The sequence below is a fragment of the Penicillium pulvis genome (genome assembly GCF_028828015.1).
Source record: "Penicillium pulvis strain IBT 33274 chromosome Unknown scaffold_8_segment0_segment0, whole genome shotgun sequence".
Taxonomy (NCBI): Eukaryota; Fungi; Ascomycota; class Eurotiomycetes; order Eurotiales; family Aspergillaceae; genus Penicillium; species Penicillium pulvis.
The window spans coordinates 1,421,761-1,440,741 of NW_026643080.1; the positions used below are offsets into that span (position 1 = coordinate 1,421,761).

Genomic DNA, 18,981 nt, shown 5'->3' on the forward strand with positions numbered 1-18,981 from the left:
GGTTGCATTCAACTCTTGCATTTCCAACTATCACTATTAGACCCAAATAACAATGCCTGGACATCTTGGTCAGAAAATCATTAATGCCTTGGGAGGCCACTCACATAATGACGGCCCACGACAGCCTTTCCAACATCGTGCGGCAGTGAACAACGATGAGCGCCCACTATCCTCCCACCCAAATAGAGGCACCTACCCCCGCCTCGCCCGCCTCTCCGATGGATCAATTCTATCCTCATTCACCCGGTTCCCAGATGGCAAGCGTGCTCTCTGCGTCGCCCGCAGCACTGATAACGGTCGCACCTTCGAGAATCTCTCCGAGGTGACACGCGCAGCAGGAGATGTGGATAACATGTTCTTGCTCGAGGTCGCTCCAGGCGTTGTATTGGCAGCTTTCCGCAATCATGACGTAGGACCACACGGCCCTACACACTTTCGTATCACAGTATGCAGGTCCCAGGATGGAGGTCGAACGTGGCAATTCGCATCGCAGGCAGCCGAGAAAGGAGCCCCACTTGGTATATGGGAACCCTTCATGCGACTTGGTAAACGGGGAGAAGTGCAGCTCACTTACTCGCAAGAGTTCGCACATAACAACCAGTGTACAATGCTTGTTACCTCGAACGACCAGGGAAGTACCTGGAGTCGCGCTGTCTGCTTGCACGGTGAAAACGATCCCTTGCGCGATGGCATGAATGGTATCGCGACCACTTTCGACAATGGCCGGGAGGCGCTCGTTATGATCTTCGAGACTACGAGGCACGGTCCGTTTAATATTGAGGCACTGGTGTCGTATGATGATGGAGCTTCTTGGCACAATCGTCATGAGGTATTCCGGCCGAAGCCTGGACATAATGCGGGATCGCCGCAGATTACATCTTTTGCGGACGGCTCTATGGTTGTTGTTTTCATGACTGATGAAGATTCGCCGAAGGTCGAATGGGTTAAAAATGCTTCGATTAAGGCTGTTTTTGCTGGGCCTCCGCAGAATGGGCAGATCCGATGGAGTGAAGCTAGTGTTATCTCGCCGTCTTCGAGCTTTTGGCCTGGTGTAATGGCCATTGATCAGCATACTGCTTTGGTTACTTATGACAGAGGTGGTCCTTTGGCAAAGACAGTCACCTGGCACCCATAGTGAGATGATGAATGCGAAGTGTTTCCAGGTACCTGCATTTGACATACCGAAATACACTGCAAATTTACTATACAAATAGATTGAAGATCTCCATTGAACCCCTCGGGCTATGTTCCTCGAAGCAACACTTCCACGGTGAGTGATGAGGGCAGGATACATGTAGACTAACACCATGGCTGAGCAAAGATAGTGTTATTTTGTTCGCGCAAAATGTCCCTGCAAATATGAGTGTTTTAGCAAAAAGGCTACGCCTATGCTTCAACTAAAGATTCAGGGTTGATTCAGCATATCTGCATGTTCTGCAGGTTATGCAGGTGCTAAGTCGCGACATATTGCACGTCGGGGATGGCATCCGATCATCGGGCCAAACACCCGAAGGGTCTACCTAGTCCAGCCTTGCAATCAAATGCTGACTTGCCTGTCAGTATATTCATCAGTATATCCAATTGCTGTGCTTCGAATTTATAACGCATTTTTTTCTCTCGCAAATTCAACAATTGCCCCAATCAGAGGACATAGAATGTCAATCCAGGTTCTGTGGAGATGTGTTTAGGGATAAAGATACAAGCGGCCGGGGCCGTCGCCGATTTCTCCGCATTGCCGGACTTGCGACCACCGGAGCTTGACCGGAGTCATAATCTCGAAATTCCCCCAGACTTTTCCTTCCTCTCCTGTACAACCTAGACTAGAATTCTCGGTCGCACGATATAATTACCATTCACAATGGCATCATCTCTCAGAGCCAACTGCCGCAAGGTCATGTGTATCGGCCGTAACTACGCGTGCGTCTCCCCACGGCACGGATAAATTCCGCGTCACAACCATCCCGCTAACGGACCCGTCTCTACGAATTGAAGCTGACATTGAGTGTGGTATAGCGAACACATTGCAGAGCTGAACAGCGCGACCCCCAAGCAGCCATTCTTCTTCCTGAAGCCCTCATCCTCCATCCTTCTCCCCCGCGAGGGTCCCGTTCTCCGTCCCAAGGGCGTCAGCCTGCACTATGAAGTCGAATTGGGTCTCGTGATTGGCAAGACCCTTCGCGATCTTGACCCCAACGACGAGAAGTCCGCTTTCGAGGCTATTGAGAGTGAGTTTAGAGCTCTTTCACCCGCATAATACCAACCCGCTAATCCATCGCAAAAGGCTACATCCTCGCCATTGATATGACCGCCCGTAACGTCCAGGACGAGGCTAAGAAGAAGGGTCTCCCCTGGTCCATCGCTAAGGGCTTCGACACTTTCCTGCCCATTTCCGAAATCATCGCCAAGTCCCGCATTCCTAACCCCCACGATGCTTTCCTCCGCCTCCAGGTTAACGGTGTTGACCGCCAGGCTGATTCGACTAGCCTCATGCTGCACCGCATTACTACACAGCTTGCTCAGATCTCCCGCGTTATGACACTTGAGAAGGGTGATATTGTCTTGACTGGTACCCCCAAGGGTGTTGGTGAGGTCAAGGCTGGCGATGTTATGCGTGCTACTATTGAGGTTGATGGCAAGGAAATTGAGGAGGGTCGCATTGAGGTTGAGGTTAAGGATCGCTCTGAGGGCCTGTACGAGTTCAAGGAGACCTAAGTTCATAATCTTGGATTGGATGTACGTTGGAGTGTGGTTTATATGAGAGCGGCGTGCTTTTCCTGGGATATAATCGATGATTTTATGCCAATGGCTTTAGATGTGGACATATCAATTTCAAAAGCAATGCGGATTGTTTCAATGTTTACCCTTTGTGATCTGGATATTCCGAAAACTTCTAATACAAATATTCAATGAGCATCTTTTTCCTCCCACCGGGTTCAAGTTTGGCCCAGAGAAAATGCCTTCGGCGAGACGTCCATTGGCGTATGATAACAGAGATACTAGTAGCAAGGTCTTTGAAAGGTAACATCAGAGCTTTGTTGAGGACTTTATGGTCATTTGCTGTCGGGAATGACATCGTCTTTTGGATCAAGCCAGCGATGAAGATGTATTTGAATTCCCAGCGGGTTTTTGAGTTGCTGATTCTGTTGCATCTGAGCTTCCCCGAATTCCATGCTTTGCAATTTCATATCCTTTATCTCTTTCTGCAACCCCTGTATCATTTCCATCATTTCCATCATCCTGTTGTCCTGAGACCGCGCACTCGGCTCGGGTTCCTCATACCTTTCTTCCCCTTTGAGGTATATCGCCGCAGAAATGCATTGCTCTAAATGCATGGGGTTCACGGAATCATTTTGCTTGGCTGTATAGTTTGAAAGTCTGACATTCATTCTCAGGTTCTTATCTGCCAACCCGGCAATCCATCTGTCAGTAAGTATTTCCTGGTCTTTTGCTGGCGCTTCGTTCCTGATCTCCCTGCCAGCGTCTGCATACTCTTCCAAAGTCTTAGATCCTTGTTTGAGGGCCATCATTCGGCCCAAGATTAATCCTCGATTCTCCATCGACTGTCTCTGCGAAAAATGTTCTTTCAGCTTCGAAGACAGGATCTCGAAGTTGTAGTATTCCAACTCTGGCAAGGATTTTATGAAGACTTTCGCCTCTCCCGTCACTCCTAAATGCAGTATCGCTGCCCGAGCTTCGTTCCTCTCGTGACTGGAATGAAACGTCGTTCCCGACCAGGCGTGTTTGCACTGTAGCAGGAAATTGTCCACGCTCTCGTCACCTTTCCCCGAAAAAGTGGGTGAAAACGTGGGTTTGAAGCCCAGCGACATCGTGCAACTGAACTGATCGTAATTTGGCAAATATTGATGAACTTCGGAATTTATTTCCGAGACCTCAGACTCTTGTGCGGTAAATGACTTCGAATTTTGGGATTCTTCTGGGATCTTGACTTCCATCTCCGGAGTATAGTTGTCACTCCGCGGTCATAACTTCCTGGTAATAAAACACGTGGTGTCGATGATGGTGAACGGCGTGATGATGATGTGATGCCTGTTAATGTGTGTAAATGTGTGGTGAGTACAAGCCTTGGTGAAAATCTCCTTGTGAGAATAATTTGTAAAGAAGGTCCTCGGTAGCAGATGGGCTGCTAGCTTTAGGGTGGAAAACTCTATGATTCGTAAGGCCCGTCAACACCTAAAGTATATAGATTTGATCTTTGTCTTCAGTCTCACTTTGATGGACATTCATTTGATCACTTAGTCTATACACTATTTAGACACTTCTACCTCACTTTGCTATATATATTATTTCACTAAACCTTTCCTTCTCCCTGAGATGAAAGTGAGAAATTGGTGTGCTAGAACTGAGGAGTCATGGATCAGCGAAAGCCATTATGCTAGCGATGCTACAGCTTCTTTGACTCTCCGGTGATTCCCTTCATGTTTTTAAAGGTAACAAACTTCAATATTTTATCTTCTATCGCCGCCTATCCACATCCCACCCTCAACATCTCTTTCAGGAAACCTTTTTTTTCTTCGCAAACTGATTATACTCTTCCATCGCTGTTCTACACTTTTTCTAAGCTCCTTCAACTCCAATCCAACCATACCATACAAATTTCCACCTCTCGCGACACAATGCCGGATATCTCTGGCCACTGGAAGCTGGCTGACTTTGTCCCCAAGCTCCAAGATGTCGATGACTGGGTGGCCTGGAATTGTGCGTTTATCATGGGCATCACAGCCATCGATCCTCGGTTCAAAGAAATTATCGATGGGAAACTTACGGCCCCGCATAATCATCCCGATGAATGCTCGAGTGTCGGGTTTTTATCTATCGATGAATCTGGGTCGCCTTACGACACCACGGAAAAAGAAACCGCATTCTCCCATGCTGCTCTCTTAGAGGACACTCGCGCCTTTGCCCAACTGAGCGCTATGGGCAGTGTCCTGCTCAGAATGACACTCGGACCGGTTCCCGCCCAGCTCATCTCCGAAACGACTGACCTGAAGGCGGCCTATCAAGCGTTGTCTCGCGAATTTGGTAGATACGATGGCATTTGCAATGATGAGTGCTGTAGTGACATGTTCCATTGGATGAGAATTAAATTTCAGAACTATGACGATCCATGTCAGTTTATTCGTGTGTGGAAAGCCGCCCTAGATGGCCTTCTAGTCGACCATGATATCGAACTTGATACAATTTTTGATTTGTTCCTCAAGGGCATCCGGGATCATGATGGAGTCGAAGACTTCCTTCGCTCTCTGCAGTTTGATCATTCCTCGATGGAAATGGTCTACCGGCAATTCATGCAGCATGTTCCTTTCAGTGAAATCTGAATTTCAACACCTATTCATGACACAGAATAGAAAAAAGAGGTACTTGAGCTTGGCAGGTTTATCGCAGTGATGTAAGACCTAGAAGGAGCTGCAGGTTTACTATGGAAGGTATCTGGGAAGCAGATGTTTTTGTTTCAGGAAATTTGTTTCAGGAAATTTGTTTCAAATTTTTCAGGCTCAATAGATCAATAAAATCCATGATTACTTGATTTGAAGATTGATCCCTGCCTAGTCATGAGTCACTACTAGAACCCCAGCTGGATAATTCTATGGCCGGCGAGAGACCCTCTCTAATTTTTTTCTTTTTCTTCTTTTTAAATCATTCCTCCGTCTTGAAGCAAGCAACATCTGGAGGAACTCAAGCTGAACACAGACCCCATAAAACCTATTTGTAGACCAAGTTCCAAGTTTAAGTTGCTCTCTATCCCGCTTGAGTTCTGTACGGAAATTGTCGATTCTGTAAATAATGTAAGTAAATGATAATTTCTTGTACGCAAAACAAGGCTCGTACTACAATTTTTTGACATATTCCAGACAGCTAGAAAAACAAGTAGCAAAACAACATGTCTCCTATTGATCCATAAAACCAAAGTAGAGTTCATCATCCGCAGCAACCCAATCCCACGGAGTCGAGTTAAGAATATCATCAAAAATGCCAGATTCAGCAGAAGGACTATCAAATCCCACGGTATTAGAGGCATGGTCAGTCTCAGTCTCCGTAGAGATAGACTGAGCAGGCACGTTGGCCAACACAGGACCTATCTGGTCTTTATTTGTGGACTTCTCAAGAGACCCTAGATTGTCAATTCCAGTTTGAAGAAGCGCCTCAACTTCATAAGATGTTAGTTCAGGGACATAACCCTGTTCAACCGCTGTTGTTGACCGAATATTTCCATTGGTGTCTACCCATTCCACCCAGAAATTTAGTTCAAAGTATCTGATGGACGAAATGGCAGCAATTAGTTCACCCGGGATGCGTTTGACTGTATGTTTGGCACTTTTTGGATGATTAGCGTTGATTGATGCGAGTATACTCTTTAGAGTGGCATGCACTTCTTGGAGGTGCCGCTCCACATTTTTGAAGATTAGTGCGACGATCGGGCTTTTGGTCAATTCGAGTAAACCTCCCACAGTTTGGAAGTACAGTTCTGTCGCTAAAGGTACTGGACTTGGGCTACAAGAGCTTGGAGGCTGGTCCTTTGTGGCGGGGTTAGTACGCTCGTAGTTTCTTCGGCGTAGTGCTTCACATAATACAAGTGTGAAGCTATTAGAACAGGCGGCAAGATTTTGTATACCACCAATCAGTAACAAGAACAGAGTTGATTGAGCCAGTTTAGTGTCAGATGTGCAGAGATGAACCCGGGTAGTAGCCAGGTTCCGAATAGTGATGAATGACTTGGTCATTTTGATTGCCGTCACAACCAGTGGGTGAGTTGAATAAACTCCAGTAAGCCTGTCCAGCTCGGGAGAAGTTATGCGAGTAGTCGCTCGAAAAATGAAGTCGTTCATGAGGCGTCTTGTTTCGGATTTGAATGGGTCCATGTCATCTTTGGTGACTGCTAGACATGGCAATCTGTTTTCATGTTGAATGTTGAGATGGGCTTTCACAAAAGGCATATTTGAGAAAGCCTGGCCAGCCATCAGATACATGATGTTCAGCGCCTCTTGGGAGGGAGGACCGAAAGACATAAGCGAGTTCTCATGGGCGGGGTTGAAATGACCTATCAAGCACAGCTGTGAAGAACTCCGAACGCACTTGCGCTTATTGGCGCGACAGGGCTGGCAATTTGGGGCAGGGTCGCATTTTTTCTTGCTTCGGTGGCACCACAAGCACGCTCCGCCAAATTCTTTGAGCTTCTGAATGTCTTCCTTTCGATTCTCAACGTCCAGCTGGGTTCTCAATCTCTTTTCATGATGGCGTTGTTTGCTTGTGGGATCTTCCGCGATCCACTGGAGAGTAGACATATGAGGCGAGGGCCGTTCCCTTTTTGTTGATGGTAGGGAGATCATGGGCGCACTCGCAACAGCTTTGCTATAGTGACTGGGTACATATCTGTATTCATTGGATGAGGCGGGAAAAGAGCTCTTAGAGCTGCTGGGCTCTGCGACTGGCTTGGGTACAGATGGCAGGTCATGGGAATAGGAATATGTCGTTGACTTACTCCCCTGGCTGAGAGATGCTGGTGTGGTGTATTGATTGAAAAGCATGTCTTGTTTGGGTAGTGGAGAGGATGGTTGACCCATAGGTTGCTGATCCGGGTACATTATGAAATCCCTTTGAAATAGGTTGATGTTTATGGGAACAAAATTAGGAGCAGGTTGACCACCCATGCCATTTACTTTCAAGGAAGTATTGGTTTGACCTTCGAAAGGGTTGTATGACTGATCGTAAGGCTCACATAGAAGCGGATATTGCTGATAAAGAGGCAGGGTCTGAGGGATCGTACCATGCTGCGTAAAGTCTGATGAGTAAATGGGATCGGGAGGAGTGATGCCTGTCAAATGCGAGGAAATCAAGTCCTCGGGTCGTGGACCTGATACAGCCAGGGACCTCCGTCGTTGTTTGTACATCACGAGTGAGTGGCTTGACCATGTGCAGCTTGAGCAGTGATCGTTATATGAATAGCGGGTGGGATGGTGCTTGACAACGGTGGCTAGGATGCGTGGAATAGGTATATTGGACAAAAAGATACAGATACTCGCTCGTTTACCTTGAATAACTCTTGAGTATTGACACTTGTTGATCTGGCTCTACGGTACCTGAAGAGCCGCGGCCAAATTTGGCCTGGTGTTGGCCTGAACAGGTTTAGTTCGGCAAGCGACCCCTGGCTTCAAGGCCTTTTTAAAGTTGCCGGAAATTACAGTCTGTTTCAAAGTTTGAAGGCATCAAGTGCATTAACATACTCAATCTTTCACATAGGCATAAATTTGCATGACGGAATCTGTATGCAAAACGACAAACGACTTTCGTTCGAAAGCCTGAGGCACACCTCCCCGCGTCCCCACTTTTTATACTCTTGTTGCACATATCACATGCGACACAATTATTGACAGGGGAATTCCCTTCATAAAGTGTTGCTAAAAGCGAATTTTGCTTGTTGTTCGGATTCAATGGTTTGCATAACAAATCTGGCATGCGACTATTCATAGACCGAAATGCATTGGGAATGTCCTATACAGCTATACGGGACCCCATGAAGTAACCTGTTGGTAGAGCAAACCGATGATGCAAGTTGTGGATAAACATATTGACACAGCAGGGATGAAATTTGGAAATAATTGGGGTCATCGTTTCGTCGTGGACAGTCTCGCCGCAATACCCCACGATTTTCGCGGTGATACTCCGACGTCCCGCAGCTCGGGGCATTGCTGGCCCGAGGCCTGGATTTCCCCTCGACACGCGCTCGTTGAAAAAGTGTCGGGCCCCCACGTTTTTCTACTTTTCTTCTGTTTCTTCTTGCATCTTTCTGAAGTCTGAGAATCTTCATTGCATTCATACCTTGTCTCGATCACATTTTACCTGGCAATCATGGGTTCAGTAACAGAGTTTCCCCGCATCAAGGAGATCCGCACCTTCGTCATTGATGGTGTCGGCTCCGGTGGTGACTACCACAATGTAAGAGCAGCTTCAATTGGAAATTTGGAAACATTTGATGAGCTAATACGTTGGATATAGGTCAAAGGTGGCCACTGGCTGATTGACAGCAACATTTCCACTCCCATGACCAAGTGGGCACAGTACCGCGGTTCGCGTACTTCTTGGGGCATCAATGTCCTGGGGTCATTTTGTGTTGAGATCGAGGCTACAGATGGAACTAAGGGCTTCGCCACAGGTTTCGGTGGTCCCCCTGCTTGCTGGCTGGTTCACCAGCACTTCGAGCGCTTCCTGATTGGTGAAGGTAAGCTTATATAGAATGCGCGATGGCTGGTATCATACTAACGTAGAGACTACTGTAGATCCCCGCGATACCAACAACCTATTCGAGAAGATGTACCGCGGTTCCATGTTCTACGGTCGTAAGGGTCTTCCAGTGGCTGCCATCTCTGTCGTCGATCTTGCTCTCTGGGATTTGATTGGAAAGATTCGCAAGGAGCCCGTCTACAAGATGATTGGTGGCGCGACTCGTTCTCGTCTGGACTTCTACTGCACTGGACCTCAGCCTGGCTCTGCCAAGGCAGCCGGGTTCAATGGTGCCAAGGTTGCGCTGCCTCACGGACCCGATGAGGGAACCGAGGGTATGCTGAAGAACGTCGAGTACCTCCGTCAAATGCGGGCCAGCGTTGGCCCGGACTTCCCTCTCCGTGTTGACTGCTACATGTCTCTTACCGTTTCCTACACCATTGAGCTGGTCAAGCGCTGTGAGGCTCTTGGATTGAACATTGACTGGTGGGAGGAGTGCCTGTCTCCCGATGACTTCGATGGCCACGCTTTGCTGAAGCGTGCCCACCCCACCGTTAAATTCACCACTGGTGAGCACGAGTTCTCCCGTTACGGATTCCGCAAGCTTGTCGAGGGCCGTAACCTGGACATCATCCAGCCTGATGTGATGTGGCTTGGTGGCTTGACCGAGCTTCTTAAGGTCTCTGCTCTCGCTGCCGCTTACGATATCCCCGTTGTTCCTCACGCTTCTGGCCCTTACTCCTACCACTTTGTGGTCTCTCAAACCAACTGCCCCTTCCAAGAATACCTGGCCAATTCTGCCGATGGTCACTCCGTCTTGCCCGTGTTTGGCAACCTTTTCTTGAACGAGCCTATTCCTACCAAGGGCTACCTCGATGTCTCAATCCTAGACAAGCCTGGCTTCGGTCTTGAGCTTAACCCCAACGCTCCTTTGATTCCTGGTCATGCTCTCCTGAACCCAGCACCTCAGAAGAGCCTTCCCGCTCCTGATAACAAGGAGCTTGCGAATGGCACCGCCTAAGCATCTGGACTTTTCGGCGTTACATATATTTGTGTTTTCCTTGGCCATATCATTTGTTTTTCACGAAATGCTCCTGCAATATGAATTCATGTACATAAATAGCCTTATGATTACTCTATCCAATAGACTGAAGTTCAGGATGAGACACCACATCGCGAATGAAGAATAAATCCTACCGAGATCGAATTTTGTTAGGATTTGCTGTAAGGCTCACATGGGCACAGAATCTGCTTCGTCGGTCTGTTTAGCCTAATAATCAAAATCCGCCTTCAGTTCGGCCGAATAGACCTCACCCATGTCCACACGGAAGAATTTGCCCCTCCGTTGCCAACGTGGGGGAATTAACCCCACACTCGGGCTATCATCACCGCGAGACCCGAGGTCATGTCCGCGGGGTGACGCGACGTAGACCAACGCAACACGGGAGAAAAGTTCGCAAGAGAATCTTCAGATTTCTCCCATTTACAACATCCAGAGATTGCAGGGAGACTGATTGATTCAATTTTAATCACACCCCGAACACCATAATCAATCACAATGCCTCTCCCCCAATTACTTGTTGGCAAGGTGGCCGCCATCACCGGTGGTCTAACTGGCATTGGACGGGTATGCGAGGCCAAATCTATCGAGAGGAATTGTCGGACTGACATTTTATCTTCAGGCAATCGCCCTCGACTACATTCGGCATGGCGCCAATGTCGCAATCAGCCACCTAGGCGGATCAAAGGAAGACGAGCTGCTAGAAGCTTTGAAGAAAGACGTGAACGAGATCGAAGCAGGCGCCGCTGAGAACCGATTCATCACAGTTTCGGGCGACATCTCCCAGCCCGAAACAGGCAAAAATTTTGTCGCGAAGACCGTGGAGGCATTCGGACGTCTAGACGTGTTCGTGAGCAATGCCGGCGTATGCCAGTTCGCGGACTTCCTTGAGTAAGCCAAACCAGTTTCTCTCATCCTTTCCTTTCGCCCCAAAGACCTCCTATTAACAGCAATCTCAGACTTGAGCCATCCCTCCTTAACCACACTGTTTCCACCAACCTCTCCGGTGCCTTCTTTGCCACGCAAGCCGCAGCCCGACAGATGGCTTTGGTCCAATCTCCACCCGGTGGTTCCATTATCGGTATTAGCTCCATTTCTGCGCTTGTTGGTGGTGGTGAACAGACACACTATACACCAACTAAGGCAGGTATTTTGAGTTTAATGCAATCATGCGCTGTGGCATTGGGCAAATATGGCATTCGTTGCAATGCTTTGCTACCAGGAACTATTCGTACACAGCTTAATGATGCCGATATGGCTGATCCGGTGAAGAAAAAGTATATGGAAGGGCGCATTCCGCTTGGCAGACTTGGTCAGCCTCCGGATTTGGCTGGACCCGCGGTGTTCTTGGCCTGTGAGGAGTTGAGTAGTTATGTGGTGAGTTTGCGGCTGATGAGGCTCTGCTATTCGTATTGATGGAGTTATGCTAACCATTCTTTTTCATGACAGACTGGTGCGCAACTTCTGGTCGACGGTGGACTATTTGTTAATCTACAGTAAACATTTAGCGGATTTAGAATTTTCAAATACAGCGGAGTCATTAAGGGAAGCCTCTTTAATCACAATACATCTTTTTCAAGTCGCTCGAGACCCTTACCTTTCCATCACGTGGTAGCCCCGCCCCTCTTGTGTTGCTGCAGGTCTCCTTGTCGAACCTTCAATGCTTCGTATGTCAAGAATAGCGAAGGATTTTATGTTTCCAAGATACTCGGAAGGCCAAGTCAGTCCATCCTAAAGTCTTTCGGATGACGGTGCCTTTCAGAAGACCAGATTTTACCAATGCGCTCTTTGACCTTGACCTCACCGACACAAAGTCATCATCAACCCACAGCAACAGACCAACGGCGTTCCTCCGAGCTTTTCGATCTACCATTAGATCACCCAGGAAAAAAACCAATCCAAGGCTCTCGCTTCTGCCCCTGCCAGTCGAAATTCGATTACAAATATACGAGTTCCTTCTTGTCAGCCAGGCCGATCCTGACCAAAGCCCATCATGGGCGGTTGGAAACACGTCTCGAAAAATGATTTCCCTACACATGATTCAGGCTCCACACTATCGAACACTAGAACCGGCAATACTATACACATGTAGGCAGATTCATTGTGAAGCGGCTTCAGTCCTCTACGGAGGGAACGTGTTCAACTTCAGTGAGCCGGAGCAGATTTTTCGATTCATGGCACAGATTGGTCCGACAAATACTAAGTTTATAAGGTCGTTGGATACGTGGGTACCATGGAAGGCCGAAATCTCGCCGTGGTTAAAATTACTCAACACCTTGTCGAACGATGCCACTGGTATTCGATATATTGAGCTTGCGTGGGGTTCCAATTGCGAATCCCCATTGATGCATGAGAGGGGAGCTAAAGAGAGGGGCTTGGGTGACAATGTTCTCTTCATACATGCTTTGGCAAAGATTCAGGGCCTTGAGAGGATTCACCTCAAAGGTTATTTTGCGATGCATTGGCCGTCTTACCTAATGGCGAACACAGGTGCCCGGGTGCAAGCCGAATGTGGTCAGCGCCATGAGCCGGGACCTGATGACGATGCTGCGACTATTCAGATGGTGCAGGATGTCAATGAGAGGAGCTTGCGCAGATTCAGAGATTATCAGAGAGGGACAGATGATTTGCTTCCATAATACATACTACTAGTAGTGAAACTGAACGCCTTACAAATTTTCTTTCACCCGTCTACATAGCTCTCGAGTTCAAAAACATTCCTAGATAACGGATATTGAAGTTGACTAGGGGCTGAGGGATAAGCATTGAAGTGTGAACGACGTGCCATTGGTACTCTAAGTAAATAGCCATTCTGGGACCAGAGAACAAAACTCGGCAAGGATCTCCTCTGTCTCTCGGCTGTAAACGATTGCCATGGCATTTGCTACAGACGAAGGGAAAATCCTTACTAGGCCGTAGACCTTGTCCTGTGGAAGTCAGCAGTTGGCTCATTGGGCGTCTATCATCCCGCGAGCCCTTGTCCTTGACAGAAGCAGTGACACAGAATGAACCGCCAAAAATATCTTTCACCCGTAAGACATGTTTGTTTCGGTCATCAATATCGGCCTGATCAATGGACAGAGCGTCGATCCACATCTTCATGTCGAGCTGGCACTCGACGCTAGATCGCAGGTCTTGTAGAGCTCCTTCTAGATTCTTCGTCACGGCTGTTTCGACGTCGTCTAAAAGGATTATGGCCTTCTCCTCTTCACAATCTCCCCATGCGTGGCTCAGGTGGTAGTCGTTCAAGGATACGTAATGTAGACTGAGCCGGATTGGGGTCTTTGGGGTAGTGTTCTCGAAAGAGAGTAAATGAATTTCGTTCTTGGAGATGTCGAGAGGGCGATAATTCACCTCTGCCCTTGCACCTTTCACGTTCGTAGCAGACATCGTGTGACTGACAGATCCTTAGCGAATCTTGACTGAAATTCGGTCCCAGTGCCTTCAACTTGAAGGTGAAGAGTTGCAGAATCGCAGAGTTGAAAAGTTGAAAAGTTTAATGTTTGAAGAAGATATGAAGAGGTCGAGATAGAAGTCTGGCGAAAGGGCGAAAGGAAGGGCAACAAGTGAAGTACCAAGAGAGCAGGTACGTGATGCTTGTTTGTTAAGCACCAAGGGAGAAGAAGAGAATTTTTAACAGTTGAAGTGTACAAGTAAGGCAGGATATAGAACTACCAGTCCATGAATGGACGTCAACAACTAATGTAACATGACAGTTGCAACGATGTACCTTTTAGTGTAACCGTGCTTCGTCGGTATGTTATTATTCACAACATAAACCCATAACTCACAAGAGCGAGAAGTAGTGACACTGATCTGGAGCGCATCCCTAACATCCTCACGTTGATCTTTCTAGATCGCAATCCCATAAGCTTTCGCAGCTACACGTCCCCAGATACCCCTTTTTTTCTCATCTTTCAGGCCTCGCTTTTCCAAGATCCCTTCAACTACATCTCTCCACCTATCCCATGAAACATTCTTTCCACCACCACCAATAGTGCAGACCGGCCAATCCGAACCAAACATCACGCGCTCCGCACCAAAGGCATCAAAGACAACGTCTGTCCAAGGTTGCAAACGCTCAACAAGTGAATTGATATCTGCATCAGCATCCGCACTTAGTGGCGGGAGCTCAGAGAAAGCGCCAGAAAGCTTCATATAAGTTTTATTGCTCGCCTTCGCCATACAGATAATCAGCTCCTTCCACTCAAGATACTCAGGATGAGTAGGGACCGACTCAGGATCCAACCGCAAATTAGGCTTGCAAAGGTGATCTATGCAGTCAGTACAAAGCGCGTAAGAGTCCAAGATGCCACAACTCACTAATCACAATCGTCACTTGTTCAATCTCATCCAACCCTCGATATACCATATCCATCATCCCAACAGCCTCGCGCAGCTGATGTAACCCACCACCCCTCGCATCTACTCCAAGGTCAAACGCAAGATCCCGCGTCCCAAGCCATCGTAACGCATCCACAAACTTTGCCTCAAGCATTACCCCAGCCGCTTTATCTTGGACAAGATATCTCACTCCGCATACCTTGCGCCACACATCATCTGTTTTTGTGCGCTCTTTTACTTGGTTCATGTACTTCTGTAGCACATCTGCGCCACCGGGTACTGGTGCCCAAGGCACAATTCCAAGGCAAAGCTCTTGATCAATGGGTTTATGGCCTTCGCTTGGAACGGGCTCGCCGAGTGCGATGCGCGTAAGAAGGGATACTTCATCTAAGGCGTGCTTCCATCCTGAAGTCTCTGAGTCTCCTTCCGCGATAGAGGATATGCGGTCTGTTTCTAGGAAAATGAAGCCGCGTAGGTATTTCTGTGCAGATGGGTTTGTGGGGACGGATGATGTTGCGTGTCGGTATTCGTCTATGCAGTGCTGCGAGCCAAGAGGGTTGTTTGGGCCATGCCAGGCTAATGTTGGGAGATGCGAGGCTGGGAATAGGTGAATGTGGGAGTCGACAATTGGTGTGGGCATATCGTATGTTTTGTGACTTCGTGGTTGAGTTGATGCGGGCAGTGCGGGGTTGTTTGGGGTTGGCGGCTTATGCTTTCACGTAGAACGGAGTGAACATAATATCTGATAATTCTCACCGGAAGGCTGTTTGAATTATTCTGAAGGGAACTATCTCGGGGTAAATTTGCGAGACCAGATGTTGTCGTTCCCATCGGTGGGTTTTACCCCGAAGAGTGGAGAGCCTAACCTGGAGATACTCCGCGGAATAGGAAACCCGGGCTCTTAAGCATGTAACCTAGACTTTGATAGCACCAAGCTCATGAGCCTTTTGCGACGTTTCTTGGTCCGACTTTGAATGGTCCAAGGGCGATTATGATGAAGTAATGATCTTAAATATAATACAAAGGCACCCTGGCGCCATCTATAGATCAGTATATTTACAAGTCTTGATCACAACCCTTAGAAGTATCAAGCATTCGGGACATAACGACACCCTCTAGAACTCCGGTCGCTCCAGCTTCACAGCTTCCTTCACAACACGATCTCGCACACTCTGGCGGTAGTTCTCCTGTGAGTCCGTTGACGGCTCACCTGACCTCCCAGCCTCCCAGTCTTCCCAATTCAACCAACGCATTCGCGGCCCTAAGATACCAAGCACACGTCCTGTAATCAAGCTGATGCTGACCGGTCCATATGTATTACTGTCAAGTGTTTTCCGCGGATCCTCTGCATCACCCTCCAGCCATACGTGGTTGAATGGGACGATCTGGGTACGTTTCATGCAGGGTTCGCGGGTAGTGATACGGTCGCCAGGAAGACCGACGACACGTTTAATAGCGATATGATTGGAATTAGCCGGTGATCTATGCGCAAGCAATCGATGTTAGTATCCAGTCTTGTCACCTCGGCGCGCCGATTCCACCGATCTGAGTGGGAGTTGGCAAAGAATAGAGGGTCATACCGGAATGTCACAACCATCCCTCGTTCAATTCTTTTTGACCTTGCCCATGGGAAGACGGGGCCCCAGGGCCACATGTTCACGAGTACCATATCGCTTTTTGTTTGCATTTGGTCGTAGTCTTCGTTCAGGTAGGGAGTCATTGATGGGCCGCGCACCCACATTATCTGTGCGACATGCTCTGAGAAGAAGAGACTGATTGGTATAATCGGGGCGAGGACACGGAGAACGCGAAAAGTGCGTCGAACGGGGGTTGGGAGGGCAGCGTAGCGCTCGCGGAGACGGGAAAATGCTGAGGGAAGGTGCCACCTGGAGACGAGGGGAGAGCCCCGATTTAATGATTTTTGCTGTTCAAGAGATGCATATTTCGGTGCAGCTGGTTTGATCTCGGGTTTCTTGTGGTCACCGGCGAGTGATTTGGCGTCTCGAGGACTCAAGATGCGTGGTTTGGCTTTCGGTTGAGATTGGGAGTTTGGAGGTGGCATTTCGGTGATGAACGACGAATTGCGACACACGAGACAATTAAGAGTAGTTTTTGTGAGTTAACTCCTCCCGGTCATACTCATGGCGTATTAATTGATTATGAAGTAGCAATCATTAAGCTATGCGGATTTGCGGATTTGATTCGGAAGAGAGATTCTGCCGCTCATCTGCCCACCGACTTCATTCTGCCCCGATCACCCCATGTTTACTATCAACCTTGGGAGGTAACCAAATCTAAGGGAAATCTTCTTTGAGGTTGTGAAGACTTGAACAAGCTTGTTATTGATTAAATAAGATCGAACCGCACGACTTGAAGTACACGAGATCAAACTTGAATGGGTCGAATCTCCCGAAGAACCCCAACCCAGGACCATGGATATATAGATCTGGTAGGAGATGATGAGAGTACGTCGGATTTTATGTTCGAGATCATTAGTTTTTAGATTGATATAGGCTAATATAGGCTATACCTACCTAAGTGAGGCTATAATAAAAGTGATATTCAATGGTCTACTAAACACTTGCATATGACATTTCTCATCATGATTAGTACCGATGATCCCTGTTCACTTCCTCGCATTAGCCTCATGTACCTCGTTCTCCCCTCTTCCAACGTCCTTGGAACCTAACCTTAGAACCAACCGCACCTGTGTACCTCAAAATGTCCGTCATGGAGTCTGACGTATTGATTGTTGGCGCTGGGATTTTTGGAGTCAGCACAGCCTATTATCTGGCTAAGCAATCTTCTAACCCATCAAGCATTACAATTCTTGATCGGGATCATCCTCCATCGACTGCTGCTGCATCCACAGACTGCAACAAGATCATCCGGGCAGACTATTCAGACACTCTATACATGGACCTGGCATTCGAAGCAATTGATGCCTGGAAAAAGAATCCACTGTTCGCCACTGCTGGAGTCTACCATGAAACGGGATGGATTTCGATGGGTGAGCGGGGCAACGATCTCACTTCGACAATTCGCAACAATTTCAAAATTAGTGGGCGTCCAGATTTGACTAAGGATATGACAGAAGAGGAAGTTCGAAGCAACTGGGGCGGAATATTGAAAGATGCAGATTTGACACCGTTCGATTCTTACTATTTCAACCCGTCAGCTGGATGGGCGGATGCCGGTAGTGCCCTCAAAATCATGGCAGACGAAGCCATTCGTATGGGCGTTCAATATAAGGTTGATGAGGCCAAGCGCCTGGTGCTCGATCAACACGGAGTCAGAGGAGTACAAACGAACAGTGGCAATCTCTACACAGCCAAGAAGATCATCCTAGCTACAGGAGCTTGGACCAGCGAATTGATGACTCTGACCGAGGACGAACTTGGTATGCCTCAGAAGTCTAGAATGGAGAGTCACCTCACCGCGGCCGGCGTTTGCGTAGTGCATTACCAATTGACAGCCGCAGAGCGACCGCTCTACGACCAGCTTCCGGTCTATGTGTATGGTGAACAGGGTAAGCATGATGCGATTCATCGAAGACACTAGATGACTTATCGTTTAGGTGAAACATTGCCCCCGACTGCGTCGGGTATAATCAAATTTACTAGCACGGTCTCATTCAAGAACACCGTCCACACAGACAATGGGCAGAACATTTCTATCCCCCCAGTCCACCAACGAGCCATTCCAGATGGTCTTCGTCGGCAAACAGTCGACTCAATAAAGAACCGATTACCTCAACTTTTTGCAAAACATCGCGAAGTCGACCATTTTCGTCTCTGTTGGGACGCAATCACGCCCTCACAAGACCCATTAATCACACGACATCCAAACCCTCATTTATCCAACCTTTATCTGGCTGTTGGAGGCTCGTTCCACAGCTGGAAATTCCTGTCCATCATCGGACGCTATGTAACGAATATGATCTATGGGATAAGTAATGGGGCCGACCGCGATAAGGCGTGGGGCTGGAAGGATGAACAGGATCGAAGAGTCCGAGGAGTCCATGATAGTCTGATACCGTCGACAGAACTCCGTGATTTCCAAGTCTGACCTGCAAATTATGTTGGGGCGATTTACAGAATCAAACAGTGGATCCGTTTGAACCGAGGTGCTACTTTAATTTCTGATTTGTTTCTTTTTCCCCGCAAGCCCCATTTAGCCCCTCAGATGGAATCGCTTCCTTGCTCGAATCAACGGGGCTGGTTGAGATGGCGATTGGGAAAAGTGGGGGCGAGTCGTGGTTGTGCCGAGGATCTTTTCCAAGCTTCGGCTTACAATGACCTGGTCTTGATTCCACCGCATCGCTCTTTCTCTTTCTTTTT

At 48.0% G+C, this 18,981-nt stretch overlaps 11 protein-coding genes across 11 annotated transcripts; 6 read left to right on the forward strand and 5 right to left on the reverse strand.

The window, feature by feature from the left end:
- Positions 1-52: 52 nt before the first annotated feature.
- On the forward strand, positions 53-1,135 carry N7503_009937 (sialidase family protein; the record flags this gene model as incomplete). Its single annotated transcript, XM_057069483.1, has 1 exon — positions 53-1,135. The coding sequence occupies one exon, from the start codon at positions 53-55 to the stop codon at positions 1,133-1,135; it is 1,083 nt and encodes a 360-aa protein (XP_056916094.1).
- A 723-nt stretch (positions 1,136-1,858) lies between these two features.
- Positions 1,859-2,712, forward strand: N7503_009938 (fumarylacetoacetate hydrolase family protein; the record flags this gene model as incomplete). The annotated part of the gene is made up of 3 exons (XM_057069484.1): positions 1,859-1,917; positions 2,014-2,225; positions 2,282-2,712. The coding sequence occupies 3 exons, from the start codon at positions 1,859-1,861 to the stop codon at positions 2,710-2,712; spliced, it is 702 nt and encodes a 233-aa protein (XP_056916095.1).
- A 338-nt stretch (positions 2,713-3,050) lies between these two features.
- Positions 3,051-3,827, reverse strand: N7503_009939 (uncharacterized protein; the record flags this gene model as incomplete). Its single annotated transcript, XM_057069485.1, has 1 exon — positions 3,051-3,827. The coding sequence occupies one exon, from the start codon at positions 3,825-3,827 to the stop codon at positions 3,051-3,053; it is 777 nt and encodes a 258-aa protein (XP_056916096.1).
- Positions 3,828-4,634: 807 nt separating this feature from the next.
- N7503_009940 (uncharacterized protein) lies at positions 4,635-5,336 on the forward strand (the record flags this gene model as incomplete). Its single annotated transcript, XM_057069486.1, has 1 exon — positions 4,635-5,336. One exon carries the CDS (start codon positions 4,635-4,637, stop codon positions 5,334-5,336), a length of 702 nt encoding a protein of 233 aa, XP_056916097.1.
- A 570-nt stretch (positions 5,337-5,906) lies between these two features.
- N7503_009941 (Zn(II)2Cys6 transcription factor domain-containing protein) lies at positions 5,907-7,301 on the reverse strand (the record flags this gene model as incomplete). Its single annotated transcript, XM_057069487.1, has 1 exon — positions 5,907-7,301. One exon carries the CDS (start codon positions 7,299-7,301, stop codon positions 5,907-5,909), a length of 1,395 nt encoding a protein of 464 aa, XP_056916098.1.
- A 1,564-nt stretch (positions 7,302-8,865) lies between these two features.
- Positions 8,866-10,258, forward strand: N7503_009942 (L-rhamnonate dehydratase; the record flags this gene model as incomplete). The annotated part of the gene is made up of 3 exons (XM_057069488.1): positions 8,866-8,952; positions 9,013-9,235; positions 9,294-10,258. The coding sequence occupies 3 exons, from the start codon at positions 8,866-8,868 to the stop codon at positions 10,256-10,258; spliced, it is 1,275 nt and encodes a 424-aa protein (XP_056916099.1).
- A 537-nt stretch (positions 10,259-10,795) lies between these two features.
- N7503_009943 (SDR family NAD(P)-dependent oxidoreductase) lies at positions 10,796-11,797 on the forward strand (the record flags this gene model as incomplete). Its single annotated transcript, XM_057069489.1, has 4 exons — positions 10,796-10,864; positions 10,920-11,188; positions 11,257-11,674; positions 11,747-11,797. The coding sequence occupies 4 exons, from the start codon at positions 10,796-10,798 to the stop codon at positions 11,795-11,797; spliced, it is 807 nt and encodes a 268-aa protein (XP_056916100.1).
- A 1,295-nt stretch (positions 11,798-13,092) lies between these two features.
- On the reverse strand, positions 13,093-13,687 carry N7503_009944 (uncharacterized protein; the record flags this gene model as incomplete). Its single annotated transcript, XM_057069490.1, has 2 exons — positions 13,093-13,181; positions 13,207-13,687. 2 exons carry the CDS (start codon positions 13,685-13,687, stop codon positions 13,093-13,095), a joined length of 570 nt encoding a protein of 189 aa, XP_056916101.1.
- A 462-nt stretch (positions 13,688-14,149) lies between these two features.
- Positions 14,150-15,281, reverse strand: N7503_009945 (uncharacterized protein; the record flags this gene model as incomplete). Its single annotated transcript, XM_057069491.1, has 2 exons — positions 14,150-14,571; positions 14,621-15,281. 2 exons carry the CDS (start codon positions 15,279-15,281, stop codon positions 14,150-14,152), a joined length of 1,083 nt encoding a protein of 360 aa, XP_056916102.1.
- Positions 15,282-15,756: 475 nt separating this feature from the next.
- Positions 15,757-16,774, reverse strand: N7503_009946 (putative mitochondrial inner membrane protease subunit Imp2; the record flags this gene model as incomplete). Its single annotated transcript, XM_057069492.1, has 2 exons — positions 16,222-16,774; positions 15,757-16,123 (listed from the first exon to the last, which is right to left on the reverse strand). Exons 1-2 carry the CDS (start codon positions 16,701-16,703, stop codon positions 15,757-15,759), a joined length of 849 nt encoding a protein of 282 aa, XP_056916103.1. The 5' UTR covers positions 16,704-16,774.
- Positions 16,775-17,362: 588 nt separating this feature from the next.
- On the forward strand, positions 17,363-18,709 carry N7503_009947 (NAD(P)/FAD-dependent oxidoreductase; the record flags this gene model as incomplete). The annotated part of the gene is made up of 2 exons (XM_057069493.1): positions 17,363-18,170; positions 18,219-18,709. 2 exons carry the CDS (start codon positions 17,363-17,365, stop codon positions 18,707-18,709), a joined length of 1,299 nt encoding a protein of 432 aa, XP_056916104.1.
- Between the last annotated feature and the right edge of the window lie 272 nt (positions 18,710-18,981).